Source organism: Setaria viridis, chromosome 9, assembly GCF_005286985.2.
Source record: "Setaria viridis chromosome 9, Setaria_viridis_v4.0, whole genome shotgun sequence".
Classification (NCBI taxonomy): Eukaryota; Viridiplantae; Streptophyta; class Magnoliopsida; order Poales; family Poaceae; genus Setaria; species Setaria viridis.
In genome coordinates this window covers 2134839-2160095 of record NC_048271.2, presented here as the reverse complement: position 1 = coordinate 2160095, position 25257 = coordinate 2134839, and the positions used below count along the sequence as shown (strand labels likewise).

Here is a 25257-nt window from a genome sequence, read left to right as displayed (position 1 = left end):
CGTACTACCCGTCGTTGACAACGCATAGAGGCATCCTTTTCGCCTCTAGAGACATGTGTACTTCATTTTTCAAGTGCCGTGCACTACTTACAAAAAAAAAGTGCCGTGCACCCGTTTTCTCAAATCAAATCAAAAAAGAAAGAAGGAAAATTCTTATCCCCGCCCGCCGCACGCAGAGCTCGTGATGTGTACACGTCCAAACATCCCACCTAGCCCCCCCTATGCACATTTTTCCCATCCCTCTTGTACCAAATACGTTTCCCCAAAACGTTACCATCCACGGGATGCCCATCACGTCTCGAACCACGCCTGCACTGAACGGGCGGCGCGCGGCCACGGAAGAACCGCGCCGCACCGCCTCGGCGGGCGGGGCGACCAACCGCGCCGCACCATCGGCCGGCACGTCCCAATTCTGCTGAGGTCGGCCGTGACGCCACCGCGGCCGGTCCCGTCCAATCCCCGGGCGCTGAGGTGGCCGTCCACGAGCGTCCCCCACCTTCCCCGAACCCACCACCTCACCCCGCTCCCCCGCCACACGTGCCCCCGCCTTCCTCTTTCCCGCAGCCGCCGACTCGCTTTGACGACGCCCCCCGGCCGAAGCTTCCAGACCGCCGCCGAGCCCCCCGCCCCCTATATATCCCTCCCCTGCCCGCGGTTCCCAGCTTCAAGAACATCGCAGAATCCACAGGACACACCCAGAGACCGCCTCAGAGCCAGCAGCAGCCGCCGGAGCCAACCAAGAAGAGTACTGTTGCAGAGTGTTGCATAGTGGGAGGGAGCCAGCTAAATTTGCCGATCAATTTTCAGCTTCGACCTCACCGTACCGACCGATCGCCATGGGAGTGCCGGTGAGGAGGGAGAGGGACGCGGAGGCGGAGCTGAACCTGCCGCCGGGGTTCCGGTTCCACCCGACGGACGACGAGCTGGTGGAGCACTACCTGTGCCGGAAGGCGGCGGGGCAGCGCCTCCCGGTGCCCATCATCGCGGAGGTAGACCTCTACAAGTTCGACCCATGGGACCTGCCGGAGCGGGCGCTCTTCGGCACCAGGGAGTGGTACTTCTTCACGCCCAGGGACCGCAAGTACCCTAACGGCTCGCGGCCCAACCGCGCCGCCGGGAACGGATACTGGAAGGCAACCGGAGCCGACAAGCCCGTCGCGCCGCGGGGGCGCACACTCGGGATCAAGAAGGCGCTCGTGTTCTACGCCGGCAAGGCGCCGCGAGGGGTCAAGACCGACTGGATCATGCACGAGTACAGGCTCGCCGACGCCGGCCGTGCCGCCGCAGCCAAGAAGGGATCGCTCAGGGTAAGCCGCTGATTCTTCCTCCGAATGTTTTCTTTCTTACTTTCTTCTAGAGATTAAAGATCATCAATTTGGGTTGAACAGAACAGAGTAACTTAATTCTATCCTGATCCATTTCTCTGCAGTTGGATGACTGGGTGCTGTGCCGCCTGTATAACAAGAAGAACGAGTGGGAGAAGATGCAGATGGGGAAGGGGTCCGCCCTCGCCGCCGCCACCACCACCAAGGAGGAGGCGATGGACATGACCACCTCCCACTCGCACTCGCAGTCCCACTCGCACTCGTGGGGCGAGACGCGCACGCCGGAGTCGGAGATCGTCGACAACGACCCGTTCCCGGAGCTGGACGACTCGTTCCCGGCGTTCCAGGACCCCGCCGCCGCGATGATGGTGCCCAAGAAGGAGCCCCAGGTGGACGACGGCGGTAACCTCGCCGCCAAGAACAGTGACCTGTTCGTGGACCTCAGCTACGACGACATCCAGAGCATGTACAGCGGGCTCGACATGCTGCCGCCGCCCGGGGAGGACTTCTACTCGTCGCTCTTCGCGTCGCCGAGGGTCAAGGGGAACCACACCACCGGCGGCGCCGGGTTGGCCCCCTTCTGAATTTCTGAAGTGACGCGGCATGGGAATGAACCATGAGAGGATGGATGACCAGGAGACGGCGCCGCAAGGACGCGGCGGCCTCTGTAAATACAGCGTAGGAAGGAGTCGGAAGAACCTGAACCTGGTCGGGGTTACAGTGTTAAGAGTGTCGGTGTAGCGTACAAGGAGCCGGCCCGGGGGTGGCGCCGGCTCATTTTTTTTTTTCACTTTTCACCTCAGAAGGTAGATACTCGTATATCTGTAGCTCTTTCCTCTTTCTCCCAACAGAACCAGACGAAATTTTGATGTTCCTGTTTACTACCTGTGCATTGACCTGCCCTGTGTTCATTTTTGGTAACCTGTCAAGGTGTGCTTGCACTTGCAGCGACAACGGTGGAAGTTGCAGATTTGCAGCACCTTCATAAGGACATGGCAAACGAATGATGGTGTCTGGCTTCGCAACTGGCAGTCTGCAACAGGCATGTAGCAAGGCGGGTCAACGTTACGGTTAGACTGCTAGAACTCCAAAAAGAACACTTAAAACCAGAACTTCCTTTGGAAAGTATATACTAGTTCTGCTTCTGCAACAAACGGGCCAAGTTGTCATGGTGGCATGTGAGGGTGGTTTCTGAAATTCGAAGTGGTTCAAAACGGGATGTGAAACATCTGGTTTCGGTCGATCTTATTCCCATCACAAGCATAGGCACAGATTCCGTACAATACCGGCCGCGCGTCCCCCCCTTTCCCCCTTTTCTGGGTACATTTCTCTTGTGAATCACTGAAAGCATCCAGCGATTATAACGGAAGCGAATTTTACATCATGAATCTAGCCATTGCGCCATTTCCTCATGGAGGGAATGGAAAGAGCATGGCTATCTCTTATTGAAAAAGTTTGGTTCGAATAAGCCAAAAGAAAGCAGGAAAAATCAGACTAGAGGACTCCTCCAAGGTCAAATGAGCAGAAGCTTTCGTCGCGATCAGACCCTGTGTCGGGGAAGCAATAATATTTGTGGGAATTTAGCCATACAACAACAACACAGACTGTGTAAGAGCGTCATCAGATCTCCTTGAAGGCAGCAAACAGATCCCCGTGGATGTAGTCGTTGTCAACAAGGCTGACCAGATAGTAGTTCTCCTGTACCTGAAATGAGCAGCCAAGAAATACTGTTAGGAAATGCGCTTCTGAAAGAAGGGTAAATTTGTGCAGGTTGTTTCCCTATACACGTGTATTATGCAGATGAATGGACGATGGTACATAGAAAAGAATCAATGCTATGAAATATTTACAAAAAACTTCATCCCTGATGACAGAACACATACACATGCCGTTTCAGACAAGCGTTGCAAGGGGTTATCTGCTCTGGCAAGAGGTTCTCCGGTTCATAGCAGAAAGTGTAATATAGTGGTAACGAGTAAAAGAAACTTTCTTTGCTCGTGCATTTTTATACTTATTTGACTTGACGCTCAAAGTGGTTAAGAAGTACCTTCTTTAGTAGCTCCTTAGAGGAGGAGTCCTCCTCAGGGAACAGACAGGCCCATCCTGCTGTCCAGATTTCAAATGCCTCATCCTTCCAAACCATAAAACTTCCCGAATCAACAACTGTAGGTTGGATAATCTCCTTGCCAGGGAAAACACCCCATGTGACAGCATTCACAGCATTTGCTGGAATATTGGAGGCTGATACTCCATACTTGTTCACAGCAATAAATGTGAGAGAAGGGAATGCTTTGATCTTCTCAACTAGTTGATCCAACTTCTCTTTTGCACAGAAGAACTCAAGGTAGGCCTTCTGATAAACATAGCCTCCTGGACCACCCCAACCTGTAGAACAGGGCACAAATAAACAGGTCAGAAAGGATCAAAGAATAGTTCAAGCAAGTACTCCGTACTTGACAGGATGATCTATATGGCATTTCCAGATGATTTAGCAAACCAAGGATTAACTTTGTTGGCACTATGCTGATAATTGCAAGGACATGAATCCTACACCTGATTTGCATGGATACCCATGAGTGATGACTCAATATACAATTATGATTTTAAGACAGACTAATACATGAATTACCAGTATTTGAGTATCCCTATAATAAATTGGAAGGCATGCTTAAAATACTGCTCCAGGACCACCAAGCATAAAACAAAATACATTCAACATACCAACAGTAGGCGAATCAGATTTCTCTCCATTTACTGCAGGCTGGCTGTTGATGGTAAGGAAGCCCTTCTGGTTAATCTTCACCAGCTGGTCATCAATAATCTTTGTCTCTGGTTGAAGACCGTCCAACTCTGACCATGGGCTGCTTGTAAGCTTCCCTCGACAGAAATTTGTAAAGCGCTGGAAATGGAATAGAGAAGATCAGAATCAGCAGGGTTAGCAAAAGATTGAAAGACAGTAACTTCTATGTCAATACATCACACAATTTAACAGTTACCTCACTAATGTCCTCCACAGATTTCAGTGGAACAGCCCATTCCTCTTGGAGCTTTTTACCACGCCCACGAGGTCTTGTGAACTGTTTGGAATGAGAAGATAATTACATACAACTAGGATATCATGTGATCACAGAAGGTAACTTGAGTAATCTTGAACAACTGATTTTTGTTGACAAAGCCTACAAGTAAAGGTGTAGCAGCTGGTGGGTGGTGACAGTATAAAAACTAAGAAAAATCCCATCGTGAAACACCCTTTTGGGGTCCATGATACTATTTTCGTACTGAACAAATATCTCTGAGTCATAAGTAAATGTTCATTCTAACTTAGATCTTTCCCCCCAGAAGATGCATTATAACCCTGAGAGTGTGACAAAAATGTTGCATACTGCATAGGTTAGGTTAAAAAATGGCAGTAAACACAAAAAAGGTAGACCGGAACAAAAGGATACCGAAATTACCTGGTGGTCAGTAAGTGCTCCATATGATGGGTTCCTGGAATCTCCCCACCGTCCATGCGGATACTGATCCCAACCTAGAGTCCTTCTAATATAGCTCTTTGGTCTGTTAGCCCTGCACAGTCATTGACGTTTATTAGACTGGGTTAGCATGGGACAAAGACATCGATCAACTTAACATAAATGGCACTTCAATCAACTACCAGAATATAGGTCGAACATCCTCCTTAACACGGAAAACGTTAGTTGGTGGCCTCCAAGGTAATGGCCTTGAAACCTTGAACTCCTCAATTAATCCAAGTCTCTGGTGGGGATAAAATAGTTGTTAGCAACAGATCAGAATAAAATAGTTGTTAGCAACAGATCAGAAATTACCTTCAAAATTTCTATAGCAGACTTCTCCATGTTTAGCGTGTAAAGGTGCAAAGTCTTGATGCCACTAGCTAGAATTTTCTTGCACATCTCAGTCCCAAGGTGGACTCCATATTCTTTAACGGCTTCCTCATTTTCTTTAATAGGCTCCAGTGCATCAGTGATCTCAGCAGGTATCTGTCAAACATTCAGTCTTTTGGTGAGAACTCGAACATTTGAATTTTTCTTCTACAAAAGTACTTGTCCATTAGCAGGATGATGGTCTGAATTTTGGAAGTACTCTCTCCATTCTCTTTTGAAAGACTTATTTACAAAACTGAATTTTTTTCTCTTCTGATAGTCCTATTTTAGTTGCCAATCTTGGGTCTGACACGGATGACTGTTAGATTCCTGCGTAGAGTAACTCCTCTTGAAAAATAACTGGTGCATGTATATAATGACGTCGATACCGAGGTGCATGTATATGATAATGAGGAGTACATAATGACATGATTAATTAGATGATAAGTAGGATCATTCTCCTTGGTCATTGTGCCAAGGTGAAATAGGTCTATCAAAAGAGAATGGAGGGAGTATGCATTAACCTTGAGGAGATGGTGTTTGCTGTACATTTACATATATGAGATGGAGTTTGTTGTACATACCTACATGTATAAACTATTTGTACATTAACAGTATGGTGGTGTGAATTTGAAAGTTTCCATTAATCTTGAGAATATCTTATGGTGTTTGACATACATTATCCTGCATGTACTAGCTGTTTGTACATTAACAGTATGGTCCATGTAAATTTGAAAGTTCCCATTTACCTTGAGGAATACCTTACAGTGTTTGCACTAATTTTACCTACATACGCAAGTAGGAAAACTATTCTCCATTCAAATCCAGGAATTGAGATAACAAAATTCAAGCAAAGCGGGAAAGGTAATTCATGCAGAATTTCATGCCAAATTGCCAATTGGAATTGTTTGTGATTACAAATGATGGAGCTACTAGCAACAGATCTTACCTTAGTTTTGCAGAATCCAGTCATCCGTATGAAACCTTTGTAGTTATTTATTGGCATTATGCCAGGAACAATGGGACAAGTAATACCAATTTGACGGCAGTCATCCACAAACTTGAGAAAGATGTCGGTATCATAGAAAAGTTGTGTGACAATAAGGTCAGCGCCAGCATCAACCTACAGAGAAAATTGTATAATGAGAGAGAAGCTTTTAAAAAATAATAATATGCTTGACAAAACATGCAAATGCCATCATTTACAGCATTATACATTTGTTTTCTACATATTTTTTATTCATGAACCAACAAAATAAATCGTAATATCATGTTGAATTGAAAAAAGGAAAAGGAAAATCAAGCAAGTAAAAAGAACCTTTCTCTTCAAATAGGCGAGATCATTGTTATATGCTTCTGGTGTAGCACCTCCCTCGCCTTGTATCGCATCAGGGTGGGCCTCTGACATTTGGAAAAAATATTTCAGATAAAGCACCCAATGTATAAAGTTGGGACTTGAAACCATCCCCTCTTATAGATAAGCAATGTTTAGCTCACCTGGATAACCAGCTACAGTTATGCCAAAATAATCACCATACTTAGCTCTAATATGCTTCACCTGCAAGTACCAAGTAAAAGACAGAAGACGTTTGAATATGAGGTGGTCTTTTTGAGGATTAAGATGGGTTAGTCTATTTTCCTATACATAACAGTCGCTGTGGCAGAATAATTTAGTCACCGTGCCATATCTTGCAAGCGTACTTAACGAGTTCTTTTGCCCGAAATGCGATCTTACCAGGTCAAGAGCACAAGCAAATCCGCCTTCAACTTGCACAAATTTGTCTTGCCCGTGTGGAGGATCCCCTCTAAGTGCCAAAACATTTTGAATCCCATTGGATTTGATGGTTTCCAAAGCATGGTCTATCTTCTCTACTGGCATGTTTGTACATGTCAGATGCATCATAGTTTCCACACACACCTACAAAAGAGAACCAGTATAAAATACTAAATAACCATTCCATATACTTATGGATGCGATGCATGGGATACATCAAAGATTCAAAGATACAAAGCAATTATAAGAAACCAATTAGTTTGAGGACATTGAAGAAGTTCAGAACAGAGCAGCACTAAAGCTGGATGGTCAAATCCAACCAAGATCGTGCATCCCATTCCCAGACTAATATTGAGGCCAGATATGCAGCAGCCCAAATTGGCATTGCTATATGTGTGTTCAACAGAAATGTAGCTGGGGAAATAGTGACTCTGCTGGGAACTAAGGTAAACCCATCACAGTTTAACATTCCATTCAAATCCCACCTTGGGTAGCATCAAAGACATGCGATGCAATCCAATTAGTGACATCCAAACTCATCCTCTGACAATCTATCGAGAAAAATAAGCAAGTTTCAACTTCAATCCACCAGGACTTGCTACCTGAAGTATCACCCACCACCGACAATAACAATATTGGAAGTCGCGCATGTATTCTACCCCACCACATGCCCAACTATCAAAATGGCACATTTCCAGAGAACTGTTCTGCGCGTTAGGCATCAACTTCCTCCTAACTATGCTTATCACTCACTGTACCATTTTTTTTTAACGTGAGTGGCAGGAGCTCTACCTTTCAATTAAGAAAGAGAATAGAGTTTAAACAGTGCAAGTGGCATCGGGCTGTGTAAACAGAAATGGGTAGTCGAACTAGGAACTACCACTAAAACGCTACACTCTTGCAGTAAGTACCAAACATGAAACTGTCCTACGAGTTCGTCCTGAACACACTCACTGCACAGATGATAGGGCTAACGAAATAACAAGGAGAAGGAGTACATCAATCCGAAGTGCCCAAATACCATCATTTCACACCCACGCTGCCATCCTAGAACCGTATCATGTGACCCATTAGTTTTCAACTGAAATAAACTATGGATAATCTAAATTATGTAAAAACTGGTTCAAAATGAACAGCAGTTAATAAAATTTGAAGTTAATGGAATCAGCACCGAGCATCCAGCGGAGCACATACTTATAATTTCTCCGAAATCCGCACTAAATCGGACTCAATCAGAGCCAACCACCTCCCAAAACATTGCCATTCATCGAACGCATTCTCTTCTCACACAGTACCAAGCCAACAAATCCAATTACCCAAACCCGTTATGCAACACAACAAAGCGAATGCATCTCGCCACATCCACCGACGCATTACTCCGCTCCCAGCCGGATCGAACCGAAGCCAGTACTTATGCCAATCATTGCGCGGTGCCGAAACAGATCAGATCAGATCGCGCGCGCGGTCGAGCGGGCTAGCGGCACACACGTACGTACCATGTTCTGCATGCGGTTGGCGATGTCGAGGGTGAGGTCGGCGGTGGATCCCCCGGCGCCCCAGGTGATGTCGCAGAAGGACGGGCCGTGCGCCACCATGCGGTCCATCCGCTCGAAGAGGTTCTCGACCCCCTCCTCGGTCTTGGGAGGGAAGTACTCGAACGAGAACGCCGTCCGGCCATCCGCCGCCGCCTGCTGAATCTTCTCGATCACCTTCATCTCGAACCCTCTGTAGCTTCGCCGCTGCGCGCGCGCTCCAATGGCGAGGAGGGAAGGGGGAGTGCGCAGGTAGGGGAAGTGGGTGCGGGTGGGTTTATACGAAGAGATCTGAACTCACCAACCCCACGCTGTTGGATGGGCTCGGTCCAGGGTGGAGCCTGACAGGTGGGGCCCGCACACGGATTTCTGTGGTGGGCGTACGAGAGGCGAGTCCACGGGAGAGATGGTGTGGGTGTAGGACCGGTGCACGTATCGCTGTCGTGCACCAACCACAAATGTGGGTAGCGCGATGGCCACTCGTGGGTGTCATCACGAATAGAAAATCGGGACGTGCTGCGTCGCTGACGGGTGGGACCCCGGCAAATAATGTAGTATTTTTGCTGCTCTTTTTCATTCTCTTTTTTTTTCGCAACATCTTAGTGTTTGGACCGGAAGGTAACCGGTTCCTACCTACTCACATGCCATATGCCGTCGGAAAAAAAAAGTTCCTAAACCATAGGGCATAGCAACTCAACTACTCTTTGATTCCTGCGAGATTCCACGGTGGAGTTTGTGCTGAATTCATGACTTGGCGACTTTGAAACAAATTACAACGTCTACTCTTCATACAGAGTGCTGGTAGTTGAGTTTTCTAGGCGGACCGTGATTTCGTTAGCAACGTAGTAGTAACAAAGCACACTGGATTATGTGAAACGTCGGCATGCCAGCATGAGACAAAAGAAGTGAAGAGCAATCACCTAGTCCCCTTCACAAAAACAAAACAAAAAACTTTTTTTATTAAAATGAAGTGAAGAACATTCCCCTAGTCCCCTTCACAGAAACAAAACAAAAAAAACTTCTAGAAAAAAGAAGTAAGTGAAGAACACCATGACACTTGCCGCATGCTCGCCAGGTGAACGTGACGCGTTGACAACAACTGTTTTTTTTTTCCCGAAGGAGTATTGATAGCGGCTTGGTCCCGCGTGTAAATGCTGTAGAGCCCATTCAGCTCATTTCAAAATCGAGCCCATTTGGCCTGATACTAAGCCCATTACAACTGGCCCAGGAAATCGCAACCCAATCCGCAGCGCGACGAGCTCAGCAAACGTTATCCGGTTCAAAGCCGAGCGGCCTCGCCACTCGCCCACCTCTCTCCAGCCAAACCCACTCCGCCGCTCGCCTCGCTCGCCCCGCTCGCCTCCGCCATGGCGGCCTACCCCTCCGCCTCGCCGTCGCCGGCGATCTCCGCCTCGACCTGGCGCATGGCGTCCCTCCGTGCGGCCCTTCCCACTCTCCGACCTTCCCCGGCGGGCAGGCTCCGGTCGTCCTTCTCACCCGCGTCGGCGGCGACGGCGGCGTCGGTCGGCTGCCTCGGGTCATTCTCCGGCCTCGCGCCTGTCTCGAATCTTCTCTCCCTTGGTGCCGGTAAAGGAATCTCACTGACCTCTCTAAACTTAGTGAACCGAAGCCGAGATTGCTGTGCGCTAGTTGTGGGGGATGGAAGCGATACGAGGGATGGGCAGAGTTTGCAGCTTTTAGAATAGTTGTAAGTTTAGGAGCGTCAATTGTTAACGCTTGCTAATACACTACAAAATGTGACATAATATATCATTGACATTATACGTCTAATAGTTTCAGTGCTCAACACGTCTAAGCTGTAGTGTTTTTTTATGTGTTGATACAAGTCGATAACTTTTACAGCAATCTTATCATTATTTGCTGTTACCACACACCTGCAATTTGATTGACCTGTATAAAATGACAATGCGCACATCTGCAACCAGTTTTGTCTACCTATTGCAGTCTTATCAGCTTCGCTTGGCTTGTTACCATGTCAAAATTTATTAGCAGACCAACCTTTTCACTCAAAGTTTTGTCCTGATGAAATTAGGATGTTTTTTTAAACTCCGTTTTGTATAAACTCACCCACTGGATTTGTCAAATGCATTGTAGAGAACTCAAGCTTTGAGCATCGGTTGTTCAGTGTTGATGCTCGTGGAAGGATAGTTGCAATGAGACATGGGAGACGTGTTCCGAAACTTAACAGGCCTCCAGATCAGAGGAAAGCACTTCTGCGTGGTCTTACCACACAGCTGCTGAAGCACGGAAGGATAAAGACTACAAAGCCAAGGGCAAAGGCAATGAGGAAGTATGTTGAGAAAATGATCACGTTGGCAAAGGATGGATCTCTTCACAAGAGGAGACAGGCTCTCGCATTCATATATGAGAAGCATATCGTCCATGCATTGTTTGCTGAGGTTGCAGACAGGTATGGAGACAGAGAGGGTGGTTACACAAGGATCATCCCGACATTCCCAAGGCGGGGAGATAATGCACCTATGGCGTATATTGAGCTTGTCTAGGTAAATGAAATTCTTGCTGAATCCTGAAGTTCCAAAGTCACTAAAATACATTTCTTGCATATGTTGACCTAAGACTTTTTGAATAATAAGATAAACTAGTATTCTTATGCATACTTGCTTAGAGCTGCAACAGTTTTATTTGTGTTTGTTGTCTAGGATCTTGGTGTGCGTCCCTGGATATAAATAATACCTCAAGGTACATTAGACAGATGCTGCAGTGAGCAATATTGAAAGCGATAAAAAGAAAATTAGTTCTGTTACATGACCCTTAGTCATGTATCTTATGTCATTTTGTGTACACAAGAATTTTATTCCGCTTCCTTTTATTCATGGGCTATGAGTTTCTTATGGCTTATGTCTTTTTATCTGTAGGATCTTCCATCAGTTGCAGTGATTTCATGGGTGCTGTGCAGGTTGAGTGGTCATGTCTGCAAATTGCCCTTTGGATGCCTATTTTTCTGAAGTTCTTTTTTCTTTTGTAACAAAGTGTAGATCATGCTTGAAGTTTTGAACGGTCAAACGTCGTCCTGTAAACTGTAATTGACGAAGCACCTATGATATATTTTGGAAAGAGTTGCTGGCATCGCATATCAATAAGCTCAGCGTATTGTATCTTGTCTGCCCAATTGTTCCTACAATTAGGTCGGTGTGCGTGTGTAGCCCAGCCGTGGACAAGCTTGGAGACGAACTCTTTAGTACAAATTAGGCATTTATTTACAAGTAGTAAGAGTTGTGGGTGGGTCGAAAGATTGATTTCGGTTTGGACTACGAACATACTTTTCGCTCAAACAGCGTGTTCTTTTTCTAAAAGTATAATTTTTGAATTATAACGCGAACACCCGTATACTGAGCACAACGCAGTTCCGTTTACCAACAACTAACTTGGACCAGGAGTCTGGGACCGGTGGATGTTACCAGTAAAGAACAACTTTACGATGACCATAGGCAAACCTGGCCATCGAAAATGTCGTGTAAATCCCCTTTTATCTGACAAAAAAATAATAAAAATTTAATATATTATTTACAAAATTTCTCTACAATTTTAAACGGATTGTCCCGTGAAAAAATAATGTTTGGAAGGGAGCAAGGAAACGGGAAGAATGAGTGTGGAATTAATGAGGTTTTTTTAATTTTGTCGGGTGAGCTTTTCTTTTTCACCAATCGTGCTCAACATTTGGTATTCAAATTTCCTTTAAACTTTTTGCTAGTACTTGGAATATTGTATTTATCAAAACCTACACCCACTGATAAACGATGAAAGCAAAATGTCTCATGTCTCCCCCCTTTAGTCTATTGTCTCCCATTTGCTTAAGGCTTTGGGTGCACTGAATTCCTCAACGATAGCTTGCGCTCCCTCATGCACCTACTTGTGGGAGCTCAACAGGATTATCTTTAGCTCAAGGACACAAGTGAATCCAATAGTATAGCCGGGGGGGGGGGGGGGGGGGGGGGGGGGGTGGGGGGGGGGGGGGGGGGGGGGGGGGGGGAGACTAAACCCCCCAGCATTTGTGAGCCCCTTACAACCTCTCTCTGTTTTTGTTGGATCATCCACGCGTAAGCAAGATATGAAGCTAAGATCATCAATTATTGCTCGTAGCTCGTAGCTCGTAGAATGTAGCACAGGGTCCTATTAATCTGCAACTATTTCATTTGCTCGACGTTTATGATGCACATGCGGACATGCCTAATGTGATTCGCTAAGGTCTTGCTTGCCACTCACCGGTTAATATCCGCCAAGGTGACTAGACCGTCATCAGTTAGTGTCCACCAACATCACATGGTTATGTGTATTACTAGCCACATAATCACTTGAGCAAACAAAACCCTATTTTATTCACGCAAGTCTAGTTGACTCCGCTGTCCTACCTAATCATGCTCGCATTGCACTCACATCATCTCAGAAAACATTTTACGTTTGTCCGTCCAACTGTTCCTGCAGAGTGAGGCACACATGTAGCTAACAATGGTTAGTGTTCCTGCAGACCGTAGTTGGTTTTAAGTATTAATAAAACGTAATGCGTTTTCAAACACCAAGTCAGGATGGCCGAGTGGTCTAAGGCGCCAGACTCAAGTTCTGGTCCTCTAACGAGGGCGTGGGTTCAAATCCCACTTCTGACATTATTTTTCTTTCTTTCTTTTTTATGTTTCATTTTGTCTCGCCCATGCTCTATCCCCTAATCCTGCCCCTATATATGCCACGCGCAATTACTACCAGTAGTTTCCAGGCATTCGATGACAGTGGTTAATTTGAGCTGTCGGTTGTGATGTTGGGGACGCATGTCAGGCACGGCCATGTCAGAAATGCTTCTCACGACTCACGGTTCTGATGTGCCCTGCAATGGCAGCACGTGCAGAATCAATTGAGCCCGCAGAGGTACCCGTTGCCGCAAACCGTGTGATCCGTCCGAAGATCTAGGGCCGGGCAAATCAGCATGACCATCCGTCGATGCAGCTCGCGCGTATGATGCAAGGGTATGGTACCTGCCACGGTTGCCAGTCGCCACGACCACCACCGTAAAATGAAAACTAAACAGAAACGGAAGTCCTGCCACCGCCAACGCAGCCAGCCAGCCAGCCAGCCACGAATTCACTGCGCACGCATCTGGCTGGGAACGGCCGCGTCGACCGATCGGCCGCGGCCTGCGGCTGCCGGTGGAGTGTCGGGGGGAGGCACAAGAATTGGATGCTCTGGTGGCGCGCAGATGCTCGGGGGTACAATACAATACAAAACCCCGCAGCGAAGGCGCCGTACAGCGGTAGATATCTTTGTCATCTCCTACTCGTCGCCTTGCGCCGGACGGCCAAGATCGCCGCACCGGCCGCATTGGATGCACACCACCGCAATGACGCCGCCATGTGCGCGCCCCCGGCAGCTGCGGTAGGTGGCCGTGCCTGGCCGCACGCCCGCACGCGCGCACGCACGACGCACGCGTGCGCGCGCACGAGGGGGCGCGGCACGGCGGACGCCGCCGGCGGCGGCCGGCGGATCCCGAGCCGACGGCGGCGCGGATCAGGCACGAGCCCTCCTGCTTCCTCCCAAGTTGCCCGTCGCACTAGCAGGCGGCGACGGCATCCGTGTCCTCGTGTACGTGTAGGATAACGAGGGAGGCAGAGCAGCGAGGTGTTGGGTTGGGCTGGGGGCGACTGGGCGCGGCAACGTGCGCTGCCTCCCGGGGATATTAACGCCCGTCTCCAACCATGGCGGAATCCTATGCGAGCAGAGGCAGAGCGGACGACGCGATCGCCATGGGGTGATGGGAATCTCCGGTACTGGAGCAGAACCAAGTCGATTCTGCAGCAGCTTGGTGGCGTTTGGGCTCGCTCGCTTGGACGAACCCTTGGAGGGATCATTGCCGCCGTTGGTCCACCCGATCATCGTGTCCGGAAAAGGGAGATTAGCAGGACGAACGGCGCAGCTAACCAACGTGGTTACTGATTAGCACTGCCGGACGGGGGATATGACAGTTGCCTTTAATTTTTTTTCTCTCTCTCTCTCTCTCCTTTGGAGGCGGCCATGTTGATGGAAAGCAGCGAGTAGTGTACCGCCAGTGCGCGCTCAATGGAGACCGGGTGGGTGTCTGTACTGCTGTCTGGAACTCCGGATGTGTGTGATCGATCTGCTGTCAAGGAAGATCGATCTGCTGCTGTGTTGTGTTATGGAGTATTTGTATATTTGCACATGTCCGTCCCCTTGCACTGTCTAGGCATTGCTTGGCGTGGTTTCTCGTGCCAAACCTAAGCTAGAGTCAACGTCGTACGTGTTCCAAGGACATGCACGGACCTTTGCGGCACCGATCGACAGCACGGGATGGGTCCGGAGCTTTTCGTTGCAACGTTGCCGCGCGCGGTGTTTAGTTTAGACCTTGCTAATGTTGTGTACGGTGTCCAACTGTAGTGTAGCTCGCAGTGCCTTAGTCCTAGTATTTTTTACCGGCAAGGTATAAACGTCACTGCAGGTCGGTGTGCCAAGCCAAGGTTTGTTGGTACTGGTATAAACACACACACAGACTCTCTCTCTCTCTACTATCTCTCTCCCCACACACACGCAAACACGCTTGTTCTGAATTATGGCATAAAACCGGAGCGTGCATGCATGGAGCTGCTGCAGGGCGCATGTGAAGGCTGATGAGTAAAGCAGGGACTGGAAAGGGCCAACACAAAAGTTGATGCCCGGATCGGAGCATCCAGCTTACCTGGTTTTCCTCAGCCAGGCGGCCTTGAGGAAAAGTGGCAAAATCAGGGTGCTTACATCATTAACTTTTACTGACTTACCAGTCACTCCAGCTTCACCTGTTTGCCAAATCCAGCACATATACTGAAAAGACAACAACTCATGACACAGAAAGCAACAGGGAGTACATTCACTTGAACTCAGAGGGCGAGAGAGAGAGAGAGGGAGAGAGGGAGAGAGAGAGAGAGAGAGAGTTCGATAGCCAGATCACAACAACTTATCACATAAATCGATTTGCCAGTTTTACTATTTTGATTACGTAATAAGAGTACTAACACGCAGTTTTTCTTTTTACTATTTTCGTATTATTCCTTGGGATCAAGCACTTGTATTTTGTCCGACACACACACACTCACACTTGCCTTTGTCAGTTGGCTAGTGTGGTCCACAATTATGTACCAAATGGTCAGCTAGAATTGATGAACATTTCCCCCATTTGGTAGAAAGAAAGAAAGAAAGAAAGAAAGCATTCATGCGCTCCTTTTGCGCTGCTAGTCCGATTCATCCGTAGTTAGTAATAGCTTATTAGGCTAATCCCAATGGAGAGTTTCATTTTGATGTTTCCAAGATAGCCACATAAGCAACATGAAAATGAAATTGTATTTGAAACTACCTCTACAATGCAAAATTTCATGGTGTAGTTTCATATGCACCACATGCCAGACACAAATTGTGTTGGTAACTGTGCATACTTGGTTTCATCTAGATGAAATCTCTCTTACCTCTCTCCTCATTAACTCACTGCCACATCATCAAAAATGCTGACATGGCACCCTAATCCTAATTAATGTGCATGAAACCTCTATGAAACCTGCACTGGGATTAGTCTTAGAGAGAAGTCTTGGCTACGATAATTTTGGGAGATTATTAGACTTTGTTGAGCCAGTTATCGTGGGTGATTGGTCAAACAATTAAGAAATGCACCTTTGGGATTCTCTTAGAACAGACTGGCTGGTTTGCAGATAAAATCTCCTGATTAATAAATTATTTAAGATTCTACATGCGCCTCATGGTATTGTTAAAAGGCGTAGCTTATTGGAGGCAAGCTTCGACACAAAGGTTGTCGGGACATTTTCTTCGAGCTCAAAACATGGAAATAATTTATTCATATGGTACTTTTTGTGAAGCACAGATTCTATAATAGTAGACTCATAAGCGAGTTATTAATTATTGGTTTTGTATGAAATCTGTACTAAAAGAATTCAAGCAAATGGGCACTATTTTCTACTTAGCTGTCTAATAAAATTTATTTATTTTTCCGCGCAATACAGGGGGTGCAAAGAAATTTATCGCTATCAGTGGCCTGGAAAAGTTTGCATTGTATCCACCACCACCACACAATGGCTCACTCTAAGCTCTACAAGCTACTCCACCCCACTGTTGATAGGATCCTGCCGCTGTGTACCGATAGTGACAACCATGCTCACCAGCAACCGACACATTTTGCCGAGGAAAAGGGCGATACCCGGCCATTTCTGTGGGCCTCTACGTACACGACCGGTTAAAATAGCAACCTCTGAAAGTTTCCCTGTGGCTCGCTCGCTTGCTGGAGCAAATGCCAGTCAAGAATCCAGATGCAGTCTTAGTCACGAGGGTCCATGACACTGAATGCTTGATAGCCAAAATTGAGTTTGCAGAAAACACCCATGTACTGGGTCTTGGTGGAAGCTCAAGCCAGGGAAAGGGGATTTTGGAGTTTGCTCTAATGACAAAATGGACAGCTTAGGAAGAGTAGCATCACTGCATCAGGCTTGGCTTGTCCAAGATTTCCCAGCTATTATATCACACTTAAGATGCTAAAAAATGGGTGTTGAGAAAACGGAAGAGTGGGCTTATGTGGTTTTATTGGGCAATACTAGCATGGATGAAATTCGGGCACGCTATAAAATGAGAGAAAATATACATTAACTGTTTTGTAATAGTAAATCTCTATAAAATCATTGGAAACTTTGAAATTCTTGTTGCATGGTTGCATACAGAAACGAATGTTGTTATGACTTTAAGACAGCCACAATGTATATGCATATTTTCGTGACGCTACAAACACGAAGGAACACATAGAAGAGATGTCGTTTTTCTTGTAGTACGACAAAAGTCTATACGCCATGATGACTAATTTACAGATAGATATAATTATACGCCACGCAAACTTATATAGCGACATTTTTTTTCGTCATTCATGTCGTCATAGTAGATAGAAAACATATCTAACAAAAGAAAAATACTTCATGCGCGCTTGTATTGCTGTATACACTAACAATATATATAAAGACTAGAGAAGAGTTATAGCATACTCGTCACGAGAAAAGTCGCATGAAAACTTGAACTTATATGTTGATTGCAAGTTTCAGCATAACATGCTGCATGTTCTTAAGATCATTTTAGAGAGCTATAGATATATTACGCGGCAATAATTCCACCACATGTACATCTCAATGAAAAGAAAACAATTCATCGCAAATCGGATAACCACGGTATAGCAACCTGTAGACATGGACTTGTTGACGTGACTCAAGAAAACAAGAAGGGGTATTTTTATCATGTTTTTCCTTAGCTGTTGTTTTTGTTTTGATAAAAAGAAAATCAGTCGTGTCGTGTTGCAAGCAAGAGAGAGAAAGAAGGGTTTCCAGAGCGGCACCGGCTGCCTGCCAACCCCTCTCCCTCTCTCTCTCCTCCCCCTACGCTGGCTGCTGCCGCTGCAGGCTGCACCCTAAAGCAGCGAGCCTTTTTACCTCTCTTCCTACCACCCCACACCGCAAACACCATCTCCTCGCCTCGCCTCGCCTCGCCTCCACTTCTTGGCTGCGTATCCCTCTCAATCACCTGGCCGCCTCCTCGATTGCAACCCTCACTCTCCAGAGCCGCCGCCATGTCGGGGCTCTACAGCCAGGGGTTCTCCCCTGCGCGAAACCTCTCCCCTCAGATTAGAAGCAATCCAGATGTTGATAGGTAGAGCGGCGCATGGATTTCTTCTGTGTTTTATTCGACAATTATTGATTCCGAGATTGCTTCTTTGCCCCTCTTTTCTTGTTCAGTTCAATTGATGGTATTGTCATGGCCTTAACAATCATCATCGGTTCCTTTGGTTTCTTCAGTCAGTATTTAGCCGAGTTGCTTGCCGAACACCAGAAGCTGGGACCTTTCATGCAGGTGTTGCCCATATGCAACAAGCTATTGAGCCAAGGTGAGATCCTTTGATCTGCGCTTAAAGCGCTTTGTTGTTTCTTGTAGTTTGATGAGAGTATCTTAATTTGGTTATGACTTATGAGTGAGTTGGGGACGGATGCCCCCAATGCTTGTATGAGTGTTCAGTTTGGATAGCATTGGCTGCTACTTCTGTCTGTACGGTCTCTGGTTCTTATGATTCCTTATGTTTCGATGCTTTAGATTTGTATTACGATGCTTAATCCATTGATTAGATTAGATGATCAGGCTTCTGGGATATAATGCCATCATTTGGTGTTCTTGATGATCGATCTGGCTGCTATAATCTATGGTGGTGATGGTTCAGATCAACTTCTTGGTCGAACCATTTGTGACTTTGACCCATCACTATTTGGTAGGCTTCAAAGGAATGGATATGTTATATTGCTATGAACTTGATTGGATTAGAGGCTATAGTTGATCTTAACAGAAGTATAAAAAGCAATGACAAAGTTCCTGCATTGTACAAGTGGTAGATGTTAAGTGGTGATAACATATATTTTTCAGTGCACATTACCAGCAAGATCGTGAAGGCATCACACAGCATATGCATGGCTGCTTTACTTATTAGAAACAAATTTTCTGGCCTATTTATGAACAGTTTTTGTGAATTTTATAAAGGAAATTGTGCTTCATATTATACAATCTTTTTGTATTGTTGATACTGGAAATGGTGGGTCCCTTGTTTTGCATTGAAAATTTACCTAATTTTTGTTCTTAATGGGTTAATCATTCTCTGTCAGCTGACTCTGGTATTTGTGTGCAATGCATATTATCAGACCATGACCTGTAGGGGATTCCCCTTATTTTAACTTTTTTTTTCAAAAAATGACCTTATTTTAACATTGTAGATTGATCATCAACTGACCATTGATTGACTAGGTGTTATTTGGTTGGACCGTCCTGTAAAGGGAACTATTGTGATAACCAAGTGGTCACCTGTATATTGTAGGCATAATAACTGTTCTTATAGAGAGAAAGGCGCTTTCCCATAGGCGCTTATGACCTCCCCCTCTATGCCTTGCGGTGATGATTCCTCTGGCATTGTGAATAACCCGTCCTCCTCTCTTTGAAACAAGGGGCGCTTCCGGTTCAATTGTAGATTTGAGTATTGAGCGAAAGGTTACACCTACAGGATAGGTAACCGTTACAGACCCACAAGATCGGGTGGTTTTTTCCCTTATTCTAATGGAGAAAACGTTGGATTGACTTAGGGCCTAACATTGTTTCCGAATGGTGCTGAAACAGAAGTCTTAGTAGTCGGCAACATTGAATACCTTAGAATGCCCCCAGAAAAGGTATAAATAGGGCTATAAGTAGGCCGTTTGCTATTGCAATAAGGGCTGCTCGCCTTTCCTTTTGACTGCTTGGCTTCCTATCGCTCCTATGTAGTGGTCGGCCTTAAAAGGAGTGATTTATATCAATGTGCACATGCTTTGGTATTTTCTGATCATTCTTGTGTCGATTCTCACGGAGTGGGAGTATCATCTTCTGACATTTAGTCTAGTTCTAATCAACAACTTATCTATCTCTTATTATATAAAATTAAGTGATCTCCTGACCTTTTTTCTACCCAGAGATTATGCGGGTCTCGAGCATTGTCCACAACCATGGATTTGGCGATTTCGACAGGCATCGGTTTAGAAGTCCTAGTCCAATGTCTTCTCCAAATCCCAGATCTAATGTCCCTGGCAATGGATTCAGTCCTTGGAGCGGATTACAAGAGGTAACACTTAAAAATGTATTTGCAATCAAGTGCGTAACTCTTCTGTATTTCATACACAAATGGATGTGCTTTTCCTCTGATAGTCCTGTTTTTTTTTATCATGGATAGAGATGAACCTCGCATCTGCTTGAACTGTCAATGATATTTCAGACCATAGTGCATTAACATGAAAAATACATGAAAGATGTAAAGGCATTCATGTTACGCATGCTTTAAGATTTTTTTTGTCACAAATACTAATAAAGTATATGTCTTTCCCTTTATGAACAAAACAATAGAGATTAGGTTTTCCGCAAGGAACTAGTATGGACTGGCAAGGAGCACCGCCGAGTCCTAGCTCACATGTTGTAAAGAAGATTCTTCGTCTGGAGGTCCCAGTTGATTCTTACCCGAATGTATGCCCTCCTCCAACTTGTGCAGTTTCTCTTGAAGTTCACACAAAAGAATCATGGAGCTTTTGAGCTTTTTGTTGATACTATTTTCACTCCTGTCCCAGTTCAATTTTGTGGGGCGCATTTTAGGACCTAGAGGCAATTCTCTAAAGCGGGTAGAAGCATCCACTGGATGTCGTGTTTTCATTAGAGGAAAGGGTTCCATCAAAGATCCAGGGAAGGTAAGAGAAGTTTTCAATTCTTATTTACATCCATCAAATTAAAGTACTGTTTCTCATTGAGCTCTCTGGCAGATATGTATATGTTGTTCAGAAGCCTTGAAACACACCTGATTACTTTTACACCAATGTGCATTGTACTTCTAGCCTGCCTTGCCCTTAATTTCTTTTCCACACTACAAATAGATCAATGTTCCTCTGTCTATTTGACCCTGCTGAACAGAAAATGTTTAATTGCTCTGTTTTTGGCTGTTACTTTCCTGGTTCTGCTTCATTGCAACAAGCTTTATCTATATGGTTTCATGATTTTTAAAGGAGGACAAGCTACGAGGAAAACCAGGCTATGAGCACCTGAGTGACCCGCTGCATATCTTGATAGAGGCTGAGTTCCCTGCCAATATCATCGATGCAAGGTTGAGACATGCACAGGAGATTATAGAAGAGTTGCTGAAACCAGTGGTGAGTGATCTGTAATACATCGTATATCTATATCTGCTAGATTATTGTATGACGCCCATTCCTGCTGCCCCTGGTTGATATCTGAGGAAAACCAAGAAAATAGTTACTTAAACATGTCACGGATAGTTTAACATGAAAGAGCTTTTTAATAATAATAATAATAATAATAATAATATAAAGATCCTTAGAGTTGCCATGTCATCCATGTCCAGATGAGGCAAAAAAACTTGCCTTTGGCTTACCTACTGCTCACCTACTTGTCACATAACTCTTTTCTTGAATTTTGGCCTACCATTTATTCATCTCATATTTTAACATGTTCTGTTCTGAACCTTATGTACGCTTTTACATATGTATAAATTATAATTGCCTCGGTTATTTGAAAGTTCCATATATTTACAAATGAGGTTCACGTATGCTTAGCTTACAAAGTTATATTGGTACCTGCTGCAGGATGAGTCCCAAGATTTCTACAAAAGGCAACAGCTCAGGGAGCTGGCAATGCTAAACTCAACCCTGAGAGAGGACAGCCCTCATCCTGGGAGCGTCTCTCCATTCAGCAACGGTGGTATGAAACGTGCAAAAACGGGTCAGTAGAGAAGCAGCTATACCGTCCTACCTGGCACTGTCCAGGAGTGTTATGCCGTTGTCATGGGAACGCAATGCCTTCAGGCAATATTTGCCATGGGCATGCCGCATGCGTGAAGGAAGCAATGTGCCTTCACTAGCCGAGTCTGGTATCAGTTAGTTTTCGCCTTCAGACAGGGGAAACTGTTGGGATGGTGAGAGTAGTCGCGGATCCTTGGTTGGATCTGGCTTGGTTGTTGTATGGTCTAGAACATTCGTTTTATTTGTTATTGACGGTTAACCCTAGTATGTGGTGGTATGGTGGTGAACTGCAAACTGCATGATAAACTAGAGGCCTGAGTATGTGAGCTTTAGGTGGTTTGTTAACCTTGTATTATAACCTTTTAACATTATGGAGTTGCAAAAAATAAAAAAATAATAAAGATCGTCAGCTTGTACCTTCTGATATCTTGGTTTGGTCACAGGGACCTTGAACTTACAATGCCATAATCCAACCAGGATTTACAATGCCTAGCAGTCTTCAGTTCGCTCTATGGTCCACAACTCCACATTGTTGGAACAGCTACAAACGTTCTGAGCCCCATTCACTCAGACATGTTTGGCTCCAGTCGATTATATTTGTGTAACATGGCCTGCGAGATGTTGTTGGCTTCCTGGGGCACAGGAAGGCAGTATCGCTCTGAGCGCGATAGCGATGGCTGGTATGCAACGGCATGGTGTTGCACAGGGCATGGCCTCAAGAACTGTAGGCTCTGAAGACCTGGGTGATGGCAACAGTTTCTTCATTGCCTGTGTCAGGCCTGGCAGCCCATTATGCAAACTGTAGCGTGTTCAGCTGTCCAGAAACATGTCCCCGGAGGTTTTGTTCGGTGCATGAATCAATCAGGTAAAAGCGAAATTGAGAGAATCGCACTCCCATGGGTGGAGTTCTGCAAAGACTCACCATTCCATTGACATGTTTCAATCAGAATTCAGATACAAGGCGCAAGGGCATCCTATAAATCAAACTGAGAAATGCAGAAAAAAAAGATTGTAGCAAGGCAACTCATGAGCAGAACCAAATGATACATATAGCGATTGCAGTAGTAATGTCTTAACTCTGAACAAGAGCTGTATGATACAAGGCACATGCGGAGCAATGTAAGCTACATGTGCTTTCAAGATCAACTGAACATCACTTCCAAGGGTCCAACAGCTGAAGTGCCTAACTATAAACAATATCAGAGCATAGTACTGTGTCTTCATCTTTGAAGCAAAAAATATGCGCAAGACCAAAAACCTCAAGAGATGCTTACAGTAGCCACCACGTTTGCAAAACCACACCCTGTACAGGTCAAAACGTAAGGGGGGCCACTAACTCAAATTAAAAGAAAATGATGATACAGATGTGCACGTGCATATGTTAAAGAAAAGTTCAGCAACCATGCTTTTATCTCAATGACCAGATAACAAATATTGAATTCAACCCTGCAGCCAACATAAAGAAAGACAACAAATTGTTCCAAATCTGTCGGTCAAAGAAAACATTTCCTTCACCGAGTCACCAAGAATAGCAGTACATGAAGGGATACAACCTGAAACTCACATGACCAAGTAAAGCAATTCAACAGCTTCAGATTGAAGGGCAGATGCTGATTGTGCCAATTGACCACATCTTCTGCTGTAGTTTAAATCATGATAAGAAGGATGCAATTTTATTTTAAAATAATTTTTCACAGCACATAAAGTGAACACACACCGAACAAAGGGTACAGACAGATTATCCACTCAACCATCAACGCACATCTGTAAAGCAGGCACCTGCTAAGCATAAAGAGACAAGAGTAGCAGAACATTATCAACATCAAGAGAAACATAATAATTCAATTCGGACATGACAGCAAGATACAAATTCTAGGAAGTCATTGAATAATAGGAATATTCCTGTCATAGTTACCACATATGCCCACATACGACAGCACATTTAATTACACTATAACGGTGTAACCGAAAAAAAGCCTGCGAACTTGACATGCACATAATAGACGAACAATTAACTGAAATAATCCGTGAATAGATCAACAGGTCGCACTCCAGAAAGGCCATCCCAATAACCAACTATTAGCAATTAAATACAAGATATTGGTGCACACATCAAGAGATTGCATAAGTTCAATTCCACATTCAAGCACGCACATTGCATCACACGGATAACATATTACCAAATGTAACAGAACACCATATATACATAAGATCATCACCCAATCATATCACAACCAGAGTCATAGATTTTCGCATCAACAGTTTAACACTAACCAAAATTATACAATACCAAGTTCTAATGATGCTATGGAGATAGACAATCAAGGTTCTAGCGATAGTAATTATAAGGGTACTTGGGCCCTCAGGCTCCGCCAACCTCCTCCACGCAGACAGAGGCAGCATGAATGGCACGCAGGCGAGTGCCACTGCCACAGCCCGGACGCTTCTTGCGCTTCCCAGGGATCATCTCCCACATCGGCCTTGGTGCAAAGGCCTTGACCTCCGAACTACCTTCCTCCCCCTGGCCGTCACAGCTCCCACCCTCCTCCTTCACCTTCACCTGCAGAGGGACGGTCGATTTCACAGGTACTGGTGGCAAGGTGATCACCTTTCCTGGCCCAGGAGTCAGCGAGATGATAGGCTTGGCTGGCTCTAGTGGCAGCAAGTAGCGAGCGGGGGGAAAGTTGGTATGGGCGCTGGCACCGCGGAAGCGAATGTTTGCAACGTCGTAGGCAGCGGCGGCCTCCTCCGCGCTGTTGAAGGTGCCCAGCCAGATACGGCGGCTGCCGTGCGGGTCGCGGATCTCCGCCGCCCAGCGCCCCCACGCCCTCCGGCGGACGCCACGGAAGCGTACGGGCGGATTAGCCCCGGCCGCTTCCATCACGCGGCGCCTCGCGCCCACGCTGCTGCTGCCAACCCTCGCCCTCCGCGGAGGCGGCGGCGCCTCATCCTCGCTGGAGGACGAATCGGTAGCGTCAGCATCGTGCACGAGGATCCGCACCACGCGCGCGCGCGGCGGCGGCGGCGGCTCGGACGCCGTCATCGCCACCTCCGCCGCCGCCGCGGCCAGCTGTTGCAGGCTAGGGTTTGGACCCATGCCTTGGGAATCGACTCAATCCATGGGGATATGCGATAGGGTTGGCGGCGCTTAGCCTCCGCGCCCCTCCATGGGAGCGTGGGGTTGAAGGCGAGGGTGAGGGTTTTAGGGTTAGGGTGTCACGAGCTGGTGCGGCGGCGAGAGGAGCTTTGTGGGGTTGCGGTGGAAGCGGGGGGACGAAGAGGAATCGCGTTGAGGGGGTGGGGTAAAAGCAGAGCGGACTGAGGTGGCGGTTGGATAGTAGAAACAGAAATGGCTTTGGGTTACGCTGCAGCGGGAAA

General features: G+C 46.1%; 5 protein-coding genes and 1 non-coding gene across 6 annotated transcripts; 4 read left to right on the top strand and 2 right to left on the bottom strand.

Moving 5' to 3' along the window:
* The first annotated feature begins 625 nt into the window (after window positions 1-625).
* Window positions 626-2206, top strand: LOC117837430 (NAC domain-containing protein 2). Its single transcript, XM_034717052.2, has 2 exons — window positions 626-1307; window positions 1430-2206. The coding sequence occupies exons 1-2, from the start codon at window positions 837-839 to the stop codon at window positions 1907-1909; spliced, it is 951 nt and encodes a 316-aa protein (XP_034572943.1). The 5' UTR covers window positions 626-836; the 3' UTR covers window positions 1910-2206.
* Window positions 2207-2544: 338 nt separating this feature from the next.
* On the bottom strand, window positions 2545-8772 carry LOC117837428 (methylenetetrahydrofolate reductase (NADH) 1). Its single transcript, XM_034717049.2, has 12 exons — window positions 8480-8772; window positions 6945-7127; window positions 6707-6767; window positions 6528-6610; window positions 6159-6332; window positions 5153-5326; window positions 4981-5081; window positions 4781-4892; window positions 4322-4402; window positions 4047-4224; window positions 3373-3710; window positions 2545-3029 (listed from the first exon to the last, which is right to left on the bottom strand). The coding sequence occupies exons 1-12, from the start codon at window positions 8696-8698 to the stop codon at window positions 2946-2948; spliced, it is 1788 nt and encodes a 595-aa protein (XP_034572940.1). The 5' UTR covers window positions 8699-8772; the 3' UTR covers window positions 2545-2945.
* Window positions 8773-9816: 1044 nt separating this feature from the next.
* LOC117835089 (large ribosomal subunit protein bL17c) lies at window positions 9817-11628 on the top strand. Its single transcript, XM_034714450.2, has 3 exons — window positions 9817-10102; window positions 10631-11040; window positions 11413-11628. Exons 1-2 carry the CDS (start codon window positions 9883-9885, stop codon window positions 11038-11040), a joined length of 630 nt encoding a protein of 209 aa, XP_034570341.1. The 5' UTR covers window positions 9817-9882; the 3' UTR covers window positions 11413-11628.
* Window positions 11629-13074: 1446 nt separating this feature from the next.
* TRNAL-CAA (transfer RNA leucine (anticodon CAA)) lies at window positions 13075-13158 on the top strand. The gene has a single exon. It is a non-coding gene; the product is annotated as a tRNA-Leu (tRNA).
* Window positions 13159-17898: 4740 nt separating this feature from the next.
* On the top strand, window positions 17899-22305 carry LOC117838797 (KH domain-containing protein SPIN1). The gene is made up of 7 exons (XM_034718968.2): window positions 17899-18220; window positions 18367-18455; window positions 20053-20201; window positions 20480-20596; window positions 20698-20814; window positions 21127-21270; window positions 21724-22305. Exons 1-7 carry the CDS (start codon window positions 18141-18143, stop codon window positions 21865-21867), a joined length of 840 nt encoding a protein of 279 aa, XP_034574859.1. The 5' UTR covers window positions 17899-18140; the 3' UTR covers window positions 21868-22305.
* A 1694-nt stretch (window positions 22306-23999) lies between these two features.
* On the bottom strand, window positions 24000-25257 carry LOC117838799 (uncharacterized). The gene has a single exon (XM_034718969.2). The coding sequence runs from the start codon at window positions 24974-24976 to the stop codon at window positions 24242-24244; it is 735 nt and encodes a 244-aa protein (XP_034574860.1). The 5' UTR covers window positions 24977-25257; the 3' UTR covers window positions 24000-24241.

Coding starts and splice junctions, on each gene's coding strand:
- LOC117838799 (XM_034718969.2), bottom strand. CDS start 24,976: ATGGGTCCAAACCCTAGCCTGCAACAGCTGGCCGCGGCGGCGGCGGAG.
- LOC117835089 (XM_034714450.2), top strand. CDS start 9,883: ATGGCGGCCTACCCCTCCGCCTCGCCGTCGCCGGCGATCTCCGCCTCG. Junction 10,103..10,630: donor TCTTCTCTCCCTTGGTGCCG/GTAAAGGAATCT, acceptor AATGCATTGTAG/AGAACTCAAGCTTTGAGCAT.
- LOC117838797 (XM_034718968.2), top strand. CDS start 18,141: ATGTCGGGGCTCTACAGCCAGGGGTTCTCCCCTGCGCGAAACCTCTCC. Junction 18,221..18,366: donor AGCAATCCAGATGTTGATAG/GTAGAGCGGCGC, acceptor TGGTTTCTTCAG/TCAGTATTTAGCCGAGTTGC. Junction 20,597..20,697: donor CAGTTGATTCTTACCCGAAT/GTATGCCCTCCT, acceptor CTCCTGTCCCAG/TTCAATTTTGTGGGGCGCAT.
- LOC117837428 (XM_034717049.2), bottom strand. CDS start 8,698: ATGAAGGTGATCGAGAAGATTCAGCAGGCGGCGGCGGATGGCCGGACG. Junction 6,611..6,706: donor AACTGTAGCTGGTTATCCAG/GTGAGCTAAACA, acceptor TCCAAATGTCAG/AGGCCCACCCTGATGCGATA. Junction 4,225..4,321: donor CTGTGGAGGACATTAGTGAG/GTAACTGTTAAA, acceptor TTCCATTTCCAG/CGCTTTACAAATTTCTGTCG.
- LOC117837430 (XM_034717052.2), top strand. CDS start 837: ATGGGAGTGCCGGTGAGGAGGGAGAGGGACGCGGAGGCGGAGCTGAAC. Junction 1,308..1,429: donor CCAAGAAGGGATCGCTCAGG/GTAAGCCGCTGA, acceptor ATTTCTCTGCAG/TTGGATGACTGGGTGCTGTG.